The sequence below is a fragment of the Acinonyx jubatus genome, chromosome C1, assembly GCF_027475565.1.
Source record: "Acinonyx jubatus isolate Ajub_Pintada_27869175 chromosome C1, VMU_Ajub_asm_v1.0, whole genome shotgun sequence".
Classification (NCBI taxonomy): Eukaryota; Metazoa; Chordata; class Mammalia; order Carnivora; family Felidae; genus Acinonyx; species Acinonyx jubatus.
The window spans coordinates 184,236,828-184,256,488 of NC_069381.1; the positions used below are offsets into that span (position 1 = coordinate 184,236,828).

Genomic DNA, 19,661 nt, shown 5'->3' on the forward strand with positions numbered 1-19,661 from the left:
AAACTCATTTCACAAGAGCATCAGAACAATAACTATAAATGACACACACACACAAAAAAAACCTTAGAAATGGACATGGTTAAAGATCTGAGAGTTCATTATAATGCAACGGACAAGGAAATCCAGTTATTTCTGTGGCACAGAACATTTCAATACTTCAAGTAATGACCTTATGACAGAACATATTAAAACTTTAGGGATTTTATGTAGTTTCTAAGACAGTTATAGCATTTACCCATACAATACAACCTAAGGCTTAACATCATTTATTTGACAGTGCTTCCCAAGTAACTTAGCATACCAAATAAACAAGCCTAATTAGTAAAAAACAAAAACAAAATAAACCCACTTCATTTACAACTTAAACCTATGGGAAGTTTATTAAAACCCTTAGAAAGTTTTAAAGCACATACCAAACAGAATTATAGATCATTAAAGAACTGATAAAGATACAACATAAAAACTTTGGTTTTCTGGGCAGCTAAAGAAAAGAAAAAAAGAACTTTGTTTCATTTTCTTATCAAGAGCAGACCAACAATCTGAGGAAACTTTGTCTTCTAACAGAAAAGGAGAATTTTAATCGCTTACCAGTGTACTTTTAAAACCCATTCATTTCAACCTTAGTTTGTCCTGACCACACATAAAATTCTTTTCTAGAGCTTTGACTTCACAGATCCTCTACAACTTTTTTGCATTCAGATTTTTGTCCTAAGTCTTTTCTCTCCAAACAAGTAGTCTCATTTTAGGACAAAATTACCTTCTTTTTCCCCTAAACAAAAACGTGTTCTCATTCCTTATACCTTTCTTACATGTCTCCTACTTTCCTACACAGAGTTGCTTTCCTTATCATTTCCATCAGTCTTAATTACATACAGCAGAATTCTAACTCTTAGAACTTTAGTCTCCAGTGAAAACTAAATAGTAACCAGTTGTGAACTATTACACTAGAATTCTTTAGACTGGCAAATTTATAAATATATTTCATGATTTTTAGGAACATGCATTTTTCATAGTACAATCTTTTTTAAAAGTTTATTTTTATTTATTTTGAGAGAGAGAGATAGAGAGCAAGCATGGGGGAGGAGTCAGAGAGAGAGAAAGAGAGAGACAGAGAGAGAGAGAGAGAGAGAGAATCCTAAGCAGGTTCCATGCCACCAGTGCAGAGCCCAATGTGGGGCTCAAACTCATGAACCTTGAGATCATGATCTGAGCTGAAGAGTTGGATGCTTAACCAACTGAGCCACTCAGGTGCCCCCATAGAACTTTCAGTAAGAAACAAAACATGTTTTCCAACAGACCCAAGTATCTTTAGTTTCTCTGTAAGAAGAAATCAAAAGCAGATAAACCTATATTTAATAACCATTGTTTTAGTATTCTACCTTATTTGGAAAAGACTTAGATATCCAATGAGTTCAATTGAACTTATCATTTAACTTAGCATACCTCAAAGTATCAGGTTTGATAGCTTCCACAGGGTCAGATGGCCATGAAACCAAGCAAGACACATTCTACAGTTATTGAAGAGATTGGGATTTGGGGACAATGCCATGAAGTCTTGAATACGTGGGACTTTTGGCCATTTGGAGGAGTTCCAGCAAAAGAGGTCAAGCTGGAAAATAGTATTATATGAAAGGATTCCATGAACGGGTCATACCTTTTGATCTGGGAGTTTTTATTAAGGCCAGGAAATATTACATTAAAAAAGATGAGACATTTTTCTCAGGATTTGGGTGTCAAATTTATTCCAGTTCTTAAGAATATAGCCCAAGGGTGAGTCCAAAGGGATAGAGGGGGGTTTGTCTCACAGTCAAAAAGACTGACTGTTGATTCCCAAAGGGGTGCTCCACCACAGGGAATGGAGCTCCAATTCGTGGTCATGATTTCAGTTAGGGCATCCCAATGACCTGAAAAAGGACTGGACCTTAAATGGGGCAACCGACTCTAATGGGGTGTTCCACCAAGGAGAGGGTTGCAGCAAGTGGCAACAGCAATCCCTGCTGGGGTGTCCCTGTAACAGAGAAAGCTGGACATGTGGTGGCCAGTTAGGGTCAGAAAAAAGGAGAGGGAAGGACTCACCATTCAGATGCACAGGAATATGTTTTGCTATAGATCAAGATGGCAGCTGGATCTGTGGGAACAAAAAAGGGAGGGGGGAATTCCAAAATAAGCAAGTTGGGAATAGAGACCTAAGAAGAGACAGAGTTGGGGGAGAAGAAAGGGGTCCATTGCCTTCACAGGCACCAGCAGTCTGACTTGTTCATCCTCACACCTTTAGACCATACCAGGGAGTTGTCCTGGCCAGAGATCTTCAGTTGTCTGAGGAGTACTAGCGTTAGATGACCAAAGGGCTAAAAAGAGAAAGGAGAGGGAGGGAAGGGTCCTTATGAAGGACAAGAGGGAAAATCCATCACTCTTTTGGGCAAGGACAGTCCAGTGGGCTCCCCGTGGGTCTTCTGATCCTCACTGAGGAGTAACCTCTGCCAGAGGTTGTCAGTTTCCCAAGGGGTACTAGAATTGGTCCACTGAGGAGGGAAAGTCCCGAGAAATTCCTAAGGAATCCAGTAAGAGTCCTGGGCCAGCAGAGGCTCACCAAATATGGGGTGCTACAATTGGGTGGGGCTAGTGGCATGGGCAGTGAAAGCATTCACCCAAGGCAGAACAAAAGAGAAAGAAGTTAACTGAATACACCACAAGGGAGCGCAGGCAGGACAGCAAAGGAGAGACTGTCTGCTGGAAACAGTTTCTAAATAGCTAAGAGTATCAACAGTAAATTGTGGACTATAGGAAAAGAATTGCTTTGGTCTTTTTCAAATTAAAGATCTGCAATGATGTTTTGTTGCTGTTACTTTGCTAAGGAAACAATATGGCATATATAACACTCCCTTTATTCTTTTTAAACATATTTCAGAAAATATAATAAGACCTGTTTACTACATGTGACTTATAATTGGTTTGTCTTGTATTGCTTTGGCAAACAGAGGTTGTCTTCTGTACCAAAACCAACATAATGGAAAGGAAAGCCTCAATGCAGGATAATCTGTGAAGAGCACTGGGACAAAAACACCAAAAGACAAAAATTTAAGAAGATATTCATGTTTATTATCTGATTTACATTTGACAAAGCAAAGGTAGGTGCACAAAGAGCTGTTTGACAAAGTCAAGCCCTAGATATCAAACAATAGAATTTCCCTGGCTGCCCCAGAGGGCACTTCCAACACCACTCCTGGGCAGCTGTGCTCCACAATGCAACCACTCAGCTGTAGACACTGTGGTGTTGCACTTGGGACTGCAGGCCTGTGGGATCTGACATCAAAGGCGTGGGCCATTAAACACTTGAGAGCTCTAGTTCCAGATGTCAAAAGTCAATATTAGTAACCAAGTATCAGAACGGTCAAAAAAAAAAAAAATAGCAAACTTTGAATGAATACTGTACAAAATACACCTTTTATAGAGAATAGGCTCTTGTTGTGAGCTGCCTCTTATTTCCTCCCTTTGCCAACGTCTGTTCATTCATGTCAAATCAAGAACACAGAGTATAAAACTTAAAAAAAAAACCAACAGCTACTTTAACAATGGTCATGAAGTTCTCCCTAAGACCAACTCCTAAGGCTATTACGTAAGATTTGAGATCATCATAATTCAGATTCAGGGAAACTTTTCATTCTGAGCCCACGAAGGTATCCCTCCTATAGAGAGTAGGATACTTAGAAATACCTGAGGTATAATCACTGAGAATCTTCCTAAAGGAGAAACAAAAGATTGGAGTTTCTTATATTGGCATAAAAGTACATACACAGTTGATACAGAAAAACTAAAATGTGAACAGTACTCAAGTGTAACAGATAAAGTGAGGAGAAACTTACTACAAGGCTCCAGGTCTTCTTCCTATAATTTGCACACTTTTGTTAGAATAGAGACTCTCAGGCTGTACCAAAAATGATTTTAGATGGAATCTTTAAAAACAGTAAAACCCAATTTCAAAACATTCATTTTTAGAGACAAGTATGTGCCAGTATACAAATCATTATGTTTCTGGTGAAACAGTAACATCGATCTAGTTTTCAAAAACTGAAACTTCAATTAGATGTGCTTATTTGGCTGTGAATATGCCCTCACCCTGCCTCCAAAATGATCATTTTAGCATCAGTTATTAAAAAAGTATACTAATTATACAGAACACTCCAAAATCTAGCTTAGTTTACAGCTATTTATATAGTATACATAAATCTGATAATTTCATAACTTTGTACTACTCTCTGGCTGTACATTTACCCATTTCCCGATGTTTCTTGGAAACTGGCAACAGCAAGATTATTTTCTTAGAGAATAAATAAAAAGCTTTACGAATTTGCTAAAATAAGCACCCCAGAGTTATTTTATGAAGTAGAACTCAAATACTATTTTTTAGAAGTGAATTGGAATATTCTGGAAATTTAAACATCTTTAAACATGGAATTCTTCTGGTTAATGCCTACCACATTCAGGGACACTTATGTTCACTTATGGGAGACCTGCTAGAATCCTTTCTGAACATGTTAATGTAAGGTCTGCTGATGTCAGCATGACTAACAAAAGGGGAGAGAAGGCGGAAAGGGCACTTTCACTTTTTGTTTTTAAGAAATTTAGAAAAGTTTTATTAAGCTTCTAAAAAGCATGGTAAACTCACACATTCTTACCATGCACACATGTGGGTTTTTCTACCCTTTTGAACACATAGCTCTTTATGTAAGAGAGGCACCACAAGAGGAGAAAGTAAGGATCCTCTGCAGGCATGAGAATAGGTGTATGGATGGGAATCAGAGCAAGACTCTCATCAAGAATGCTTCACAAAACTGCCTTCCAGTTAAGTCAGAAGTAAGGAGCAAAACATTTGCAAATTAACCACCAAAAAGATCACTTAATATGCCTCCCATTTTTAATAACAAAATAATTAGCCTCCACCCTCATCTCTTCTCTATCATGCCTTTCATATAATGGTTTTTTTTTTTTTCTGAACTGTACTGCCTAGAGAAAGCCATGTCATGATGAGGAATAGGCCTTGATTAGCGACAGTTTGTAAAACAGATCTGTTTCTTCCCAATTCACAGCCTTGTGTCACACTGATGAATGCTGAAACCAAATTCCCGAGTTTCACTTTGCCATTTCATAGAATCTGTACAAAAAAAAAAAAAAAAAAAAGATTCCCAGAAAAAAAGCAAAAACTTTGACTTCCCCATTAAAAAGTTCATTCTCTAATTCTACAGATACCAAGAAAAAGACGATGTATTTTAATTTTACAATTAAAAAAAACCACAATCTCAAAGCAAGCACCTGGGTTTTACTTCAGCTTATAATAATTTAATATGCCTGAGAAATTTTGTGCAAATACATGTCATCTTTAATGAAAAATATGCATAGCACTTTGGAAAAAGTTTAGTTGCAACTAACTTTACTTACAAAAAAACGTACAGACATAAATACACAACATTCCCTAATTCCTATTGATTGCACTTCTGGTTTAACCCCTTCCAGTCTCCAAGGAAATTTGAAAGCCATGTAATTATGTTCATATTTCTTGGCCACTGTACTTATCTAAATAAAATATTTTGAAAACAAGTTTCCTTGGTTCCAACTTACCCATATTTTCCTTCTTAAAGGACATCATTATCCCCCAATTCATATTGTTTTTTGGGAGGTGTTGTATAAAAATACAAATTTAAAAATGAATTTTTATTAATCACAAATACAAAAGGAATTTGGGTCGTTTGGGCTCCCAGTGGCTCAAAGGCTTGAAAACGGAAAGCAAAAAGAGAGTCTCCACTATTTTGATTTTATGAAAAAGATAAAATTCCTTGCTTGCTAACGCTGTGTACATACCATTTGATGGATATGTAATTTATCCAGACATTAACAGGGTAAAACATAAAAGCATCTTCCTTGTCTCAGTAACAGATAGGGCTTACCTCAGCAACCCTGCAGTACAGCTTTTTATAGGCAATGGTCAAGGCTTCTCCCTTTTTCTTCCCATCTCCTAACCTGGGTTCTTCCTGCTTTTGTTTACTAGGAATAAATGTTCTAGCAAGTTTAGTATCTCTGGCATATTTCGGTATTACTGAATTTATTGTCTAGTCACTTTTTATTTTCAAGATAGGAACATTCAACTGAAGGAGTATATTAAACCTTTCTTCCTTTTCTGCCTCCAAACACTCATGACTCATTCATCTATACTTGCAATTTATTAGACCTCATTCATTAGGGGCTCATCTCAATTCTGTTTCCATTCTTCTACTTCCCCTTTCCACATTCACAATCCATCTGCAACATTCCTTATCTCTCAGTCAGACCAGACTACATGTATCAGTGCAAATCTATCCTTCATGTGCTAATTTGTTTAAGAGATCAGTTAATTGCTGAACTTCAGTCTTCCTTCAGGACATCCATTTTTGGCGAGGATGTGCATACAGGCGTGCCAAAGCTACCCATCATGACTGGAAGACTCTGATTCCTCCTCAGTCCACTCAATAAATTGCTACCTGAATTTAAATAAATAGCAGAGTCTGGTCTTTGAAGACCAATTTCTGCCTCTCGGCTTCTTCCATTTTCCTGTGCATTAGGGGTTTTGATTACTCTGGCTATCCCCAGTCTTTTCAGCCTGTCCACTAAGTTCATCTTCAACTGGCCAACATCAGGAGGGTTCCGGGAAGGTCTCAAACCATACATCTCCTGGAGGAATGTTTCAGCTGGTCGGGAGGCCAAAAAATTTTCAGAGAGATGCACTCGAGGCTCAAAGGGTAAAGGAGAAGGGCAGGGTGAGTGAGATGGTGAATTTGGTGGTGTGGAAGGAATAGCCAGGGATTTGGGGACAGGCTGGAAGACGGCGTTCTCTGAAATTGGGCTGTGATACACTTTAGCAGAAATGCCTCGTTCCTGTAGAAGTTTGGCCAAGCTCATGGTGCTGCTGAATGTTATAGTAGAATCTCGTCTGTTGGTAATAGATTCACCAATGCTGAGTCTATAGGACATAGCAGGAGAATTCACCGCTGTGTTTGATGAACTGCTACCAGTACTTCCACAGGATAATGAAGGGAACCCAGAACTTTGAAAAGAAAAAAAGAAAGAAAGAAAGAAAGAAAGAAAGAAAGAAAGAAAGAAAGAGAGGTTTAAAAATAAAAGTAATTTCTAAACAGCATTTAAAGTAATCACATTAGTTATCCACAGTAAATATAGAGGCACAGGCAATGTATCAATAACTAAACTCTGTGGAAAGATCTGAAGAGTAAGACTTTTGATGTTACTTCAATGACTGGTTAATTATTTGTAATTTGTAACAATGAAACATACTTCTTTTCATAGGTTATGAAAAAGTTTACTGTACTTTAACTTTATTCTTAAATTTTAATTCAAAATATATATTTTTGGGAATATGACTAAATTTTATGATAGAAATAAAAGAAATTAGGGGCACCTGGGTGGCTCAGTCAGTTAAGTGTCTGACTTGGCTCAGGTCATGATCTCACAGTTCGTGGGTCTGAGCCCTGCGTCAGGCTCTGTGCTGACAGCTCAGAGCCTGGAGCCTGCTTCGGATTCTGTGTCACCCTCTCTCTCTGCTCCTCCCCTACTCACTTTCTCTCTCTCTCTCTCTCTCTAAAATAAATAAACATTTAAAAAAAGTTTAAAAAAAAAGAAATAAAAGAAATTAAAATATTAGTCATTCATTGGTTGATGAACATTTGGGCTCTTTCCATAATTTGTCCATTGTTGAAAGCACTGTTATAAACATTGGGGTACATGTGCCCTTATGAATCAGCACTCCTGTATCCTTTGGATAAATTCCTAGGTGTGCTATTGCTGGGTCGTAGGGTGATTCTATTTTTAATTTTTTGAGGAACCTCCACACTATTTTCCAGAGTGGCTGCATCATTTTGCATTCCCACCAGCAGTGCAAGAGGTTTCCTGTTTCTCCACATCCTCACCAGCATCTGTTGTTTCCTGAGTTGTTAATTTTAGCCACTCTAACCAATGTGAGGTGGCATCTCAATGTGGTTTTGATTTGTATTTCCCTGATGAGCATCTTTTCATATGTATGTTAGCTAATTGACAATAAATGATATTTAAAAAATAAGTAAGTAGACAATAAATTATATTTAAAAAATATTTCATAGAATTCACCTGTGAAGCTGAAAATAAAATAAATAAAATAAAATTGAAAGCAAAAAAACTTTAAAATATTAAAGGAAGTAAATTTCAGAAATTTTTACTACTATATCCATTCTATAAAGTGAAAGACACCAGAGACAACAATCCATAAGTAAGTAATTCTCCAACCTTTTAGAAAATACAATCTTTTATATTAAACCTAAGACGCTCTTCTAAAGAGAAATTTATTTCCTTTTAATCTTTCAATTTTATATTACTAAGAACTAATAAAAGTTGAAATGATTAAACTTCCATTTTTGGGGCGCCTGGGTGGCTTAGTCGGTTAAGCGTCCGACTTAAGCTCAAGTCATGATCTCACGGTTCATGAGTTCTAGCCCGTGTTGGGCTTTGTGCTAACAGCTTGGAGCCTGGGGCCTGCTTCAGATTCTATGTCCCCCTCCCTCTCTGCCCTTCCCCTGCTCATGCTCTGGCTCTCTCTCTCAAAAATAAATAAACATTAAAAAAAATATTTTTTTAAATGTCCATTTTCAAGAATGTTAATTCCAAACAAAAGTAGTATAAGGATACCCATGGAACAAATGTTTCTTAACCTTGACTTAGAACATATGTTTCTTGGAAAATAAAAATAATTAAAAGCTTTAACAACTATTAGAAACTTTCTTATTTTATGTTTTGTTAGAAAGGAAGAAAAAAACTAAGAAATCATGTACTCGAGGAAATGGTGATAGAATAGAGAAGCGACTTCTATAGACAATTTTCCTCCCTTAAGCAAATGTTACCAGTATTTAATAGACAAACTTTCACTTAACATAAAATACTCACTATATCAAGGTAACAAAATTCTAATGATTATGAACAAAATTATTAAAATTCATAATTTATTAATGAACCTTCTAAAGTACCAACTAGTATAAAAGAAATAAACTAAAAACATATTTGGCTTCTTGATTAAACAAGTCCAACTAAGAATCTCTAATACGATGCCATCTACAGACTATTCCTAGTTTCCCACCTCCCTGTCCCTACTTTACTGTAGAACTGCCAGTCCTTTCCCAAACTGTACACTTCATATGATGGTACCAACTTGTATTGAGAGTCTTCCCAGGAACCAATTCTATAAACTTGTTATCTTGTTGACTATAAGAACAAAGTAGAAAAATTGCACATATGCCTGTTCATTACAGACTTATACTGAGATCTTTATTGGATGAAAGCCAAATGCTTTGCGAAATAATTGATTTGCTCTTACATACCTTGTAAATCATAATCTTATTTCCCTCTACAATGGCAGCTAGAAAGTTAAGACTCAGATACATGGTTCACACTAGCAAGTATATAAGACTTTATGTTACAACTTGTATACTAATTTTATTCTATCCATTTTATATCCTTACTTTTGATTCCTCTTTGCTTCATTTTTCTCCTCTACTTCTAGTTAACATTATCCCTGCAATGTTCTCTATACCTTTGAAAAGTACCTTCAATTCTTTTGGGAATTGGTGGGCCAGAAATAGCAGCAATATGGCTGAATAAGATCCCTCAATTATGTGTTAGAATATTCATGTTCTAGCCTGTGTAGTAAATAATTTGGCCTTGCCCAAAGGGTTCTGGCCTTTGCCCTCAAGCTTCTGGAAAGTAATCTATGCCATGTCTGATAGAAGTGTCTTTGCTCAGGATGAAAGCTGGCCACACTAGATCTTGGGGTGAGCCTGACCACACCCAATAGTTTTAGGGAGGGGACTAGCCATGCCAGAGAGAACAACCATGTGGTTTAAGGTGGAGACTTTAGGTCACTGGATCTGGAAGTGAGCTCAATGGGTAATCAATCAATGGGTAATCAATCAATCAACCAATAGACTATGCACTAAAGCCTCAATAAAAAATTTGGACACTGAGGCTTGGGTAAGCTTCCCTAGTTGGCAATATTCTGCACGTACTATCACACATCGATGCTAGGAAAGTAATAAATCCTAAGGACAAGGGAAACTTTTCATGTGGAACCCTCCCAGACTCTGACCTATTATATCTCTTCTTTTGGCTAATTTTAACCTATATCCATTCCCAGTAATAAATAGCAGCCATGGGCATCATGTTTTCAGAAAGTTCTGTGAGTCCTTCTAGCAAATTATGAAACCTGAGAATGGTTCTGGGAACCCTGTGAACTTGCAAGTGGTGTCAGAAGTGAGGGGAGTCTTGTGCTGAGGACTAGTCCCTTGAATCTTAGAGCTTGGCTTACTCTGGGCTGCAGTTGGGTCATTTGCTACCTCTCTGACTTGGACCAGTTACCTAGACTTTCTCTGTCTCAGTTTTTCACTTATGCAATACATACTCACTTGCCCTGCCACTTTGAAGAGTTACAATGATCAAAGGAGAAGATACAATGTGAAAATATCCTAAAGACAAATGATCATAGAACATTAATTAAAAATCTGAGATTTACATGAAAGTAATTTTAAAGGTAAATTCATGAAAACAAAGTTTTCAAAAGGAAAGAAATTTTAGGCCTCAAATTGCCCAGACCCCTTACCTGGGGGTAACCTGAGTGATATCAGAAGGATGCAATATCCTACAGGTAGTGAAGGTGAATGTCGAGTTTGTGCATGACAGACACTTTCCTGGGTTTGAAGTTGCAACTGAAGTAGAGATTTTTGTGGAATCAAAAAAAATTAAAAGACTAGGTTAATAATGTAAGACGTTCATCACTATTAATAATACAGCATTAATCAAGGGTATTTTGTACAAAAACCACTAAATTTGGAAATGAAATATACACAAATATTGTATTAGTATCACCTAGCTAGTACATAGTTGAATCCTTCAATACTTTAAAACTGTAATTTAAAGGGATTAAAAATAGCTTGGAAATAAGAAAAAAACACATTCTGAAAAAGTACATTAACTCCCCCGCCCCCAACATCCCAAACAAGATCTAGTCAGTTCAATCTTTCTAGTCAAACTATTCCAGCAGTTCTCAAAGTGTGGTTTGCAGATCCTTATGGGAATCCACAGGTCAAAACTACTTTCATAGCAACCCTAAGATGCTATTTGCCTTTTTGACTGGGTTGGCATTTGCATGGTTGGTACAAAAGCAATGGTGAGCAAATCTGCTGACACCTTAGCACAAATCAAGGCAATGGCACCAAGCTATGTGAATATTTTTCACTGTTGTTCACCCACCATAGCAAAAAAAAAAAAAAAAAAAAAAAAAGCAGCCAGATTCACACAAGAACGTCTTTGATGAAGCAGTAAAAACTACTTATTAAATCTTGACCCTTGTATCTTAAATTCTGTGTGATTAAATGGGAAGTTAGTATTAAGCACTCTGCTGCATACCAAGATACAATGGTCATCTAGAGGAAAAAGCACATGGGCAATTGAGTTGAAATTTTCTCATGGAACACCATTTTTAACTGAAAGAACAACTAACAAACTAGTTGTTCAGACTTGGCTATGTGGCAGAAATTTTCTTGGAAATGAAGGTAGTGAGCCTGTCTCTTCAATAAATAAAAATAGCTTATAGGATTTGCTGTCACTTGCACTTTCAAGTGAAAATTCAAGTTTTGCAGAACTTATATCCATCCCTGGGAGCTTTAAAGCTTCATAATAGTAAAAGACTTATCTGATGACATAGGTGGTGATAGTAATGTAATTTTAATATATTATATAATGAAATATGTTAACATTTAGAGATGTGCATAACTCAGAGAACCAATATTTTCCAAATGACTAGTGCATGAAGTTATAAAATCATGCATGGGTAAAAGATGCATTCAAAGTGTAGGATAGACCAACAGACTTTAATGTAACAAAGTATGATAGGTTTTTGGATTCCATATTGCTACAAAGAAACTGCTACTTATCAAGTTTTGGTGTAATATCAAAAAAATATTCACAAATACCTGAAGGGGTTATTAAAATACTCTTTCCTTTCATACCTACACCTCTGTGTGAGCCTGCATTTTCTTTATATTCTTCAAGCAAAGCAACATACTATAATAGACTGAATGTAGAAGCTGTATGAAAATCCAGATATTTTCTTTCAAGCCATAAATTAGAGGCTTACAAAATTGTAAAACAATACCTTCTCACTATGTAAAGGAAAGAGCTATTTTTCATAAAACATACTATTTGTGTTAGCATGTAATTATTATTTTTAAATGAGTTAATAAATATTTTTATAATTTCTCAGTTTTGATTTCTAACATGGTAAATATCAATAGATACAATTCACAAAGACAAACTCTCTGGAATTCTCAATTTTTTTTAAGGATGTAAAGAGATCCTGAGCTCAAAAGATTTATGAACCACTGACTGAATTGATCTTTCTCTCTGCCCAATCTACTTATGCAGGCTGGTTAAGAAGTAGAATGAGAAGGGCCACTATTGCTATAGATTTTTATTTTCTTATGTTAAAGACTGAGTACATTCCAGTTAGATTTAAATCAAGGTAGTCACACGACCATACTGTTAAGTCAGAATGCAAAATTATTGGACTACATTCACCAAGCACTATTCTTACCTGTAACTGGACCACTAGCTGAAGTAATGGGTGGAAGGAAGATTCCTGTTACTGGCTTGGATACTGAAGGGTTCTGTTCCACTTGAAAAGTGATACCTTCCTCTTCATCCTCTTCTAAATCTGCGAGGTGATAGATGGCATCCTTGGGCAATTGGGTAAAGCCTTTAGTGATGACACCTGGTCGTGGGTCAAGAATGGTTCCTAAATTTGGTTGAGCAAGCTGCTGCCAGTGGTGCAAAGTTTGTGATCCTGAACGTGCAAGGCCAACAAACAAACAAACACACAAACAAAACAACAAGGCATGTTTTAAATTTCCCAACAAGTATTCAATCTTGACACAGAGGCTAAAATTATAATGTGTGAAATATTAAGGCTAACAATAAAACTACTTATTCGGTCTTAATGTTTTGGTAAAATTTGTATGAAGTTCTCTGTGGAAGACTGACAAGATGCTAAAGGTATGAACAATAATCTTTCAATTTCAAAAGTTAACTTTAAAAAGGACACCTAAAGCAGGGGTGAAAAAGTCAAGGCAGCACCCTTGATAGGAACTAGGATGCTGAGGTAGTGACGAGAAAGAAGATATGCACCTCGGAGGTGGGGCTGTATTTTCCCAGGTGAACAAAAATCAATACTTTCTTGGCTTGAAACTACGCTTATGAACTTTGAAGTCAAAAGCCAGGCTCCTACATTAAAAGACACCTGAATTTCAGTGTTTTGTTTTATTTTTTGTATTCTTCCCCATCCTGCTCATGACTCTCCTTTCCCCAGGCTCTTCAGGCAGAGTAGGAAAGTGAAGGAGATGCTAAAAGGAAGATATATCCCTATGGTTCTTATCTATGAACTCTGGCAAATGACCATCCCAAGCACCTGCACGAGATGCAATGTCTAATTATGTCACTACAGACATTTCATCCTAAGGGGGCAACTCTGACAAATACCTGAACTGATCATTAATGAATAAAACTAACTTATAGAACCTTTGAGTTTGAGGGTTCCTTATAGATTACCAACTCAAAATTTTGTCTAATGCAGACTCTTTTATGATAATAACAGAATCATTTGAAGGTAATCAATATTCCATAAAACAAATTTATTTTGAATTCAAATTCTATCTTAGGAGAGAACAAAAACTGAAAAGAAATTAGCAAAAACTGGAAAAACAAAACCATGCAACCCAGACACACACATCTCTAAGTAAATGACACTTCCTGGGTAAGGAACTCTTTTTTTGAATAGAAAGGTAGAGATAAAGTATTACACCTATATTATTTTCATTTATTTATTATATCCCGTTTGTTTTACCATAAAAACTGCCGTCAATGATATTTCTTAGCTAAGGACAAAAGAAAAGACTGCTCTTTCTCCATCACATTTATATTAAAAAAATACTGATGAATGATGATGGGAGAATGCAGATCTCTGCACACACTTTTTCCACAAAGTACTATAATACACTGTCACACAAATGAGGTTTAGGGATAATAAAAGTATCTCTTGTACATAGTCTTCTTATAATTACAATACAAGGTTTAATTCCAGGAAAAGGAAAGGCTAATAACCAACAGGGCTTACAAATGGCTCTTATTGATTTATTACCTTCAAGGGGCTTGACAATTTGTAATTTCTCAGGCATAAAACCTCGAAGGCAACTGGCACTGCTGAGGTCTGTGATCTCTGACTGGTCGGTGCACAGAGAGGCAAGGCTCTCTGTGGGGGTGCCGCAGCCACTAACCCCTTCTTTCTGGTCAGCCAGAACCTGGATCTTCCGTTCCCATTCTTCAGCAAAGAACTGCTTCTCACTTAAGTAGTTCTGTCGCCGCAGACTAAGGCGATGCAGTGCTGTAGCCAAATCACTATCTTCAGAGGGTCCTGGTTGACCCAGCTTCTGAATGTTCCTGTGGGAAAATCATTCACTGACTAGATCTGTAAGGGTAAGGTTGAGAAGCACAACCTAGACTTCTCTTTTCTACAATAGTGAATGTTTAAGAAACTGATTAAATTCAAAGCATTTTTTTCCTAGATATCAAAGTGTTTTTCTTAGGTGTCAATAATACAGAAATAATAACAATAAACCAAAATCACTAATACTACATGTCATTTTTTATGGATCATTTCAAGCAACTTCAGATAAATAAAAACATACTGGTTATTATGTGGTGTTTACGAATTTTTCATTTCACTTAAAATTTTTTTGGAGTACAATTAACATACAATGTTACAGTAGTTTCAGGTGTATAATATATTGATTTGAGAACTATAAACATTACTCAATGCTCACCATGATAAGTATAGTCACTTAACTTATGAAACTACGGATATGACTATATAAATTGAGTTCAGGTAGCCAGAAAAATAAACATTATCACATTGCATTGAATCTATAAAACCATTGATTGCAAGAGGTACCATTATTTTATGTACTACTAAGAAAGAAAAAATGCAACCCATTAAACTATGACATGCCATTAACTGCAAAACAAACAATTTCAAAATATAAAATGTGAAAAAATTTGCTTTAGGCCATGTAATCCTCCACGAATATTGTAGAACATTTAAAAAAAACCCCAAGATTTGTAAATACTATATTTTCATAGTTCTGTAAACACATTTGTTCCCTTTCCATATTTTTGAAATCGAAGGTATCTAACAATTGATATCAAAAGAAAGAGTAGCAAGCCAAACTGTAGTTGCTCCTGGCTACTCTATATGAATTCACAGAGATCTGATTGTTGATCTCTTCCTAAGGTAACTATGATCAACGACACAGTATTGACACACAAAGCTACTGTAGATACAAACTGAAATACAATAGAAAACCCAGGATGAGAAATCTTTCTTTCTTTCTTTCTTTTGAAACACAAATATTTTTATTTTTGAACCAAAGTGTATCCATGGACCAAATCTGTAGTTTACAGAAATGTGACCCTACAACAGTGTGATGTGACCAATACCTTCATGTGGAGTGACCCTGGGCAACCTACATAGTGAGTTGAGCCTCACTTCCCTCAACTGTAAATTGAAAAGGTATAGTACCTACACTACAGGGTTGTTGAGAGTATTAAATAAGATTTAGCTCCTAGTCCACAAAGAGGATTCAATAATGGTAAAAACACCATCACTACCACCACCACCACTACTACTACTGATAGCAGCTAATACTTGTTGGGTATTTGGTATGTCCTAGGATAGATTTCTGCATTAGGAAGATTTCTCTCAGGTACAAAATACCTATCTTTCGAAAGCCTTCGGTGACTTTCCAGTAGTGCTGTTTAATTTCTAGTTATTTATAATTCAATAAGATGAATTAATGAAAGCTGGAAAAAGTCTAAGTTTAAACAAATAGGAAGTTAAGAGCAACCTACTTTTCCTCAATAGTATTCAAGTTTATTGTTTATCCTAAAGGCACCAAAGCAGTTGAGATTATGAGCATGGGTTATGAGAAAGTGTCACTGATGCTATGCATAAACTGCCAATGACCAGATTCAAAAAAATCTGACTTAGAACATGAAGATTTAGATTCAAACTTTGCCACACTGAAGAAGAAAGTAGTAAAGAATTTTACACTTCATTGCAACTTCTGTTTTGAATATACTTAATTAAATGTAGCCTTTTTACTCCAAAAACTTTTATGAAGTCAATGATCTGTCTTACAAATAATGCTATTGGGCATCATTACTGAATGAAAACTGACAGTTCCAGAAATTCCTTGGAATAGCACAGAACAATGCTGGAATATAAGTATGAGCATCTGGTATGTCAATGCCATAAGAAATACACGATAACTGCCATGATCTATATTTCTTACTCTGAAACCTCTTCTGAGTTGCCCCCCTGGTTCAGGAGGGTTTTGTCCTCTGTTTGTTGCAAACCAGACTCAAAAGGTTTTGCTGTCATGATGACACTTGAACGGTTGGACCCTGGAATGGGCAGCAGAGCTGGGAATGGGATAGAGCGGCCCCGTGTGTCATTGGCAACCTTGACAGTATCAAATACCCGTTTCTGTTGGGCTCTGTCAAAAAAGAAGTAGTATTCATTATTGCCACTGTCTACCACTGGAGTGCTTTAGAAAAGAGACACGCGTGTACAATTCATTGAAAATAAAACTACCCTGACTAGCCTCTAAATTTTAAGAGAAATTATTGGAAAATAAGCTTCAGAACAAGAGAACACTCTCACAAATGTGAGGACTATTGAGCCTTGGGGCTCAATTGGTTAAATGTCTGACTCTTCATTTCAGCTCAGGTCATGATCTCATGGTTCGTGAGATTGATCGCCACATCGGACTCTGCACTGGCAGTACAAAGCCTGCTTGGGATTCTCTCTCCCTCTCTCTCTCTCTGCCTCTCCCCTGCTTGCCTGCTCTCTCTCTAATAAATAAACATTTAAAAAATATGTAAAAAAACCCCAAATGTCAGCACTATGAGAAAAAAACTGAATACTAAGCAGATTTACAACTGAATTCTCAAAATACCTATCACTTTGGATTGTGGCTTCTTTTTAATTCCATCCCAGTGCCTGGGTAACAATACATGTGATTGTACTTACTTTTGTTTGAAGAGAGAAGATTCCTCATCCAAACTCAACTTTTTACGCATGGTCCCCTCAATCTCAGCTGCCAGGGATTCCTAAGAAAAAGAGTGTGAGATTACTATACTGATTATGTAAGAAGATGGTTAGGAGAAATGGGTTATCCTTACATGAATTAACAGAGTCTCCAGGGTCCAATACTTTTGGTGTTACAATAAAAGAAAACACAAGAAAATAGGCACAGGCCAAAATGCAAAGAAAAAAAAAGAGGCATTTTGGAAATGTAACTTTTAAACAAGAACCAACTTCTTTTTCATGATATCTTTTTTACAGGCGAGCAGTGGGAAAAACCAATATGATAAACAGAATATATTACCTACGTAGACACAAAAAACCAAAAGATCTGAACGGCTATAAACCAAGATGCCAATAATAATTCTCTGGAAGTCAGGATTTGACAGTATTTCACAATTTCTTTTTGCTTCTCTGTAATCTCTAACTTCTATAATAAACATGTATGGCTTTTATAATGTAGAAAAATCATTAAAGGAAAAATAAGCAAGTTTTCCTTTTCCCTGGTCAGAGATGAGGATTCAACTGGCATGAGTGCCATGCTCGGTGAGGCTGGGCTGACAATGGCTAGAATTGGAGATACTGGTGTGAACTCATGTTTTTAAATACATGTAGACAGATGAACATAAATATGGATTGGAACATAGATATGGATGTGTTTCAGTGGGTGTATGCATGAACATACATATATTTTCTAGCTCTATCTGCTGAGAGGGACTAGAAGTAATGATACTCTAGTGGCAATGGACACACAGGACCCAGATCTTGAATTCTAAATATCATTCCTCATTAAAACTAACCAGACCTCCTTGGAGAAATGGTTGACTCCAGGACTGGGACAGGAAAAGGGCAAGATGAACTTAAAGGAGATCATGCTGGCCATATCTGGGACAATTTAAATATCAAAATAAAAATTAGTAATAATGGACTGTAATCCATTGACTAAAATAGGAAGAGTCCATATGGACATAACTAAATGAACAAATGAATAAATAAATGAGACAGAAAGGTTCTGACAAAAAAATGTTGATTAATAAATGTTGAAAAAATGATGGAATTAGAAAATCACCATTTGGCAATCATCTTAGTAAAAACTGAGTCAGATACGAACCATCCCTAGGTGTTAAAATTAGCAGATAAAAGTTTGCTGAGAAAAACAGGATATTTAAATAGGTCTTAAAGTATCTTCCCACAAAATAGTAACTTTGATCACTTGGCTAAGGTAGCACCTGCCAATTTTCATCATTGTAAAGTTAATTAGCAACATTAATTTAATTAGTTATCAATTAACATTAACTTTAGAATAGAAAAGTTGGCAGATACTACCTTAACTTAGTAAAGTTAATTTAACATCATCAGTAATGGGATAAATAGACAATGTGAGCCTCCTATTACAGTGTACTGAGAAGAACATGGCATTATTTCTGCCAAAAATAAATTGCCTGAATCTAATCATGAGGAAACATTAGACAAACCCAAACTGAGGACATGCTACAAAGGTAATGAAAGGCATGTAAAACAGGCCTTTTGAAACAACCAAATGCAACATATCCTTCAAAGGATATTGTTGGGACAACTGGTAAAATTTAAACTTAGGGCTCTGTGGATGAGATGATAGTATTGTATATCAATGACAGTTTTCTGACTTCGACAGCTGTAGCGTAGTTATATAGGAGTGTCCTTGTTTATGGTAGATACACACTGAAGTATTAGGAGTTAATAGGGTGTCTCTTACTGTTAAATGGTCCAGAAAAAATATAACAGAATGATATGGCAAATGTAGTAAAATGTTAAAAATTGGGGAATCTAGATGAAGGATATATGAGAGTTTTTGTACTATTTTTGTAGTATTAGTCTAAGTTTAAAATTACTTCAAAATAAAAAGTTAAAAACCAAAGTCTTGCTCCCATATTCTTCAAAAAATTACTATAATTTATAGTTTCAGTTTTTTAAAATATTTCACAGAATTGCTTATAAGTATTTACAAACTAGACTGTTAAAATAATTCTTTGAACCAATATTATAAATTCTGGCATAGACTCACAAGTTTTCATTAATCTCTTTAATTCAAATAATACTATATATTGATGAATTAAACAAACATGAATCCTGCCCTCATGGGGCTTACACTCTAACTAGCATGAAATATACCAAGAGACTTGAGATCTGTTGAAATAGGTTTTAGATGTTCAGAGTACTATTTGAATAAGTGGCATGTGGTGGGCCTAGGATAAGGATGACCCAAGTTTAAGTAGCTCTATGGTACACAGACCTAAACTTAATTTCCTTAGGGTTCATCTCATATATTATAATAAACCCGGAAGGTCATCTATTAGAAGAAAGGCTACCATAAGTAAGAGTATTAAGGTAGATGTAAATATACAAATTAAAGCCTAAATGAATA

The 19,661-nt window shown here is 36.1% G+C and overlaps 2 protein-coding genes across 4 annotated transcripts in view; both read right to left on the reverse strand.

Moving 5' to 3' along the window:
• Positions 1-10,722, reverse strand: part of FLACC1 (flagellum associated containing coiled-coil domains 1) — a 64,312-nt gene extending 53,590 nt beyond the window's left edge. Inside the window, exons 1-2 of the mRNA XM_027053480.2 lie at positions 10,664-10,722; positions 2,077-2,128 (exon numbers count right to left, since the gene is read on the reverse strand). The gene's annotated coding sequence lies outside the window, so the exon portion shown is untranslated. The remainder of the gene's footprint in view (positions 1-2,076; positions 2,129-10,663) is intronic.
• The window catches only part of TRAK2 (trafficking kinesin protein 2), a 65,373-nt gene continuing 48,789 nt past the window's right edge, over positions 3,078-19,661 (reverse strand). For all 3 annotated transcript variants that reach the window (XM_027053464.2, XM_027053462.2, XM_053215560.1), the window contains 6 exons: positions 17,204-17,283; positions 16,464-16,667; positions 14,255-14,553; positions 12,656-12,904; positions 10,664-10,769; positions 3,078-7,075 (listed from right to left, as the gene is read on the reverse strand). In XM_027053464.2, the coding sequence (XP_026909265.1) occupies positions 6,397-7,075; positions 10,664-10,769; positions 12,656-12,904; positions 14,255-14,553; positions 16,464-16,667; positions 17,204-17,283 (1,617 nt within the window). In that variant the 3' untranslated portion in view covers positions 3,078-6,396. The remainder of the gene's footprint in view (positions 7,076-10,663; positions 10,770-12,655; positions 12,905-14,254; positions 14,554-16,463; positions 16,668-17,203; positions 17,284-19,661) is intronic.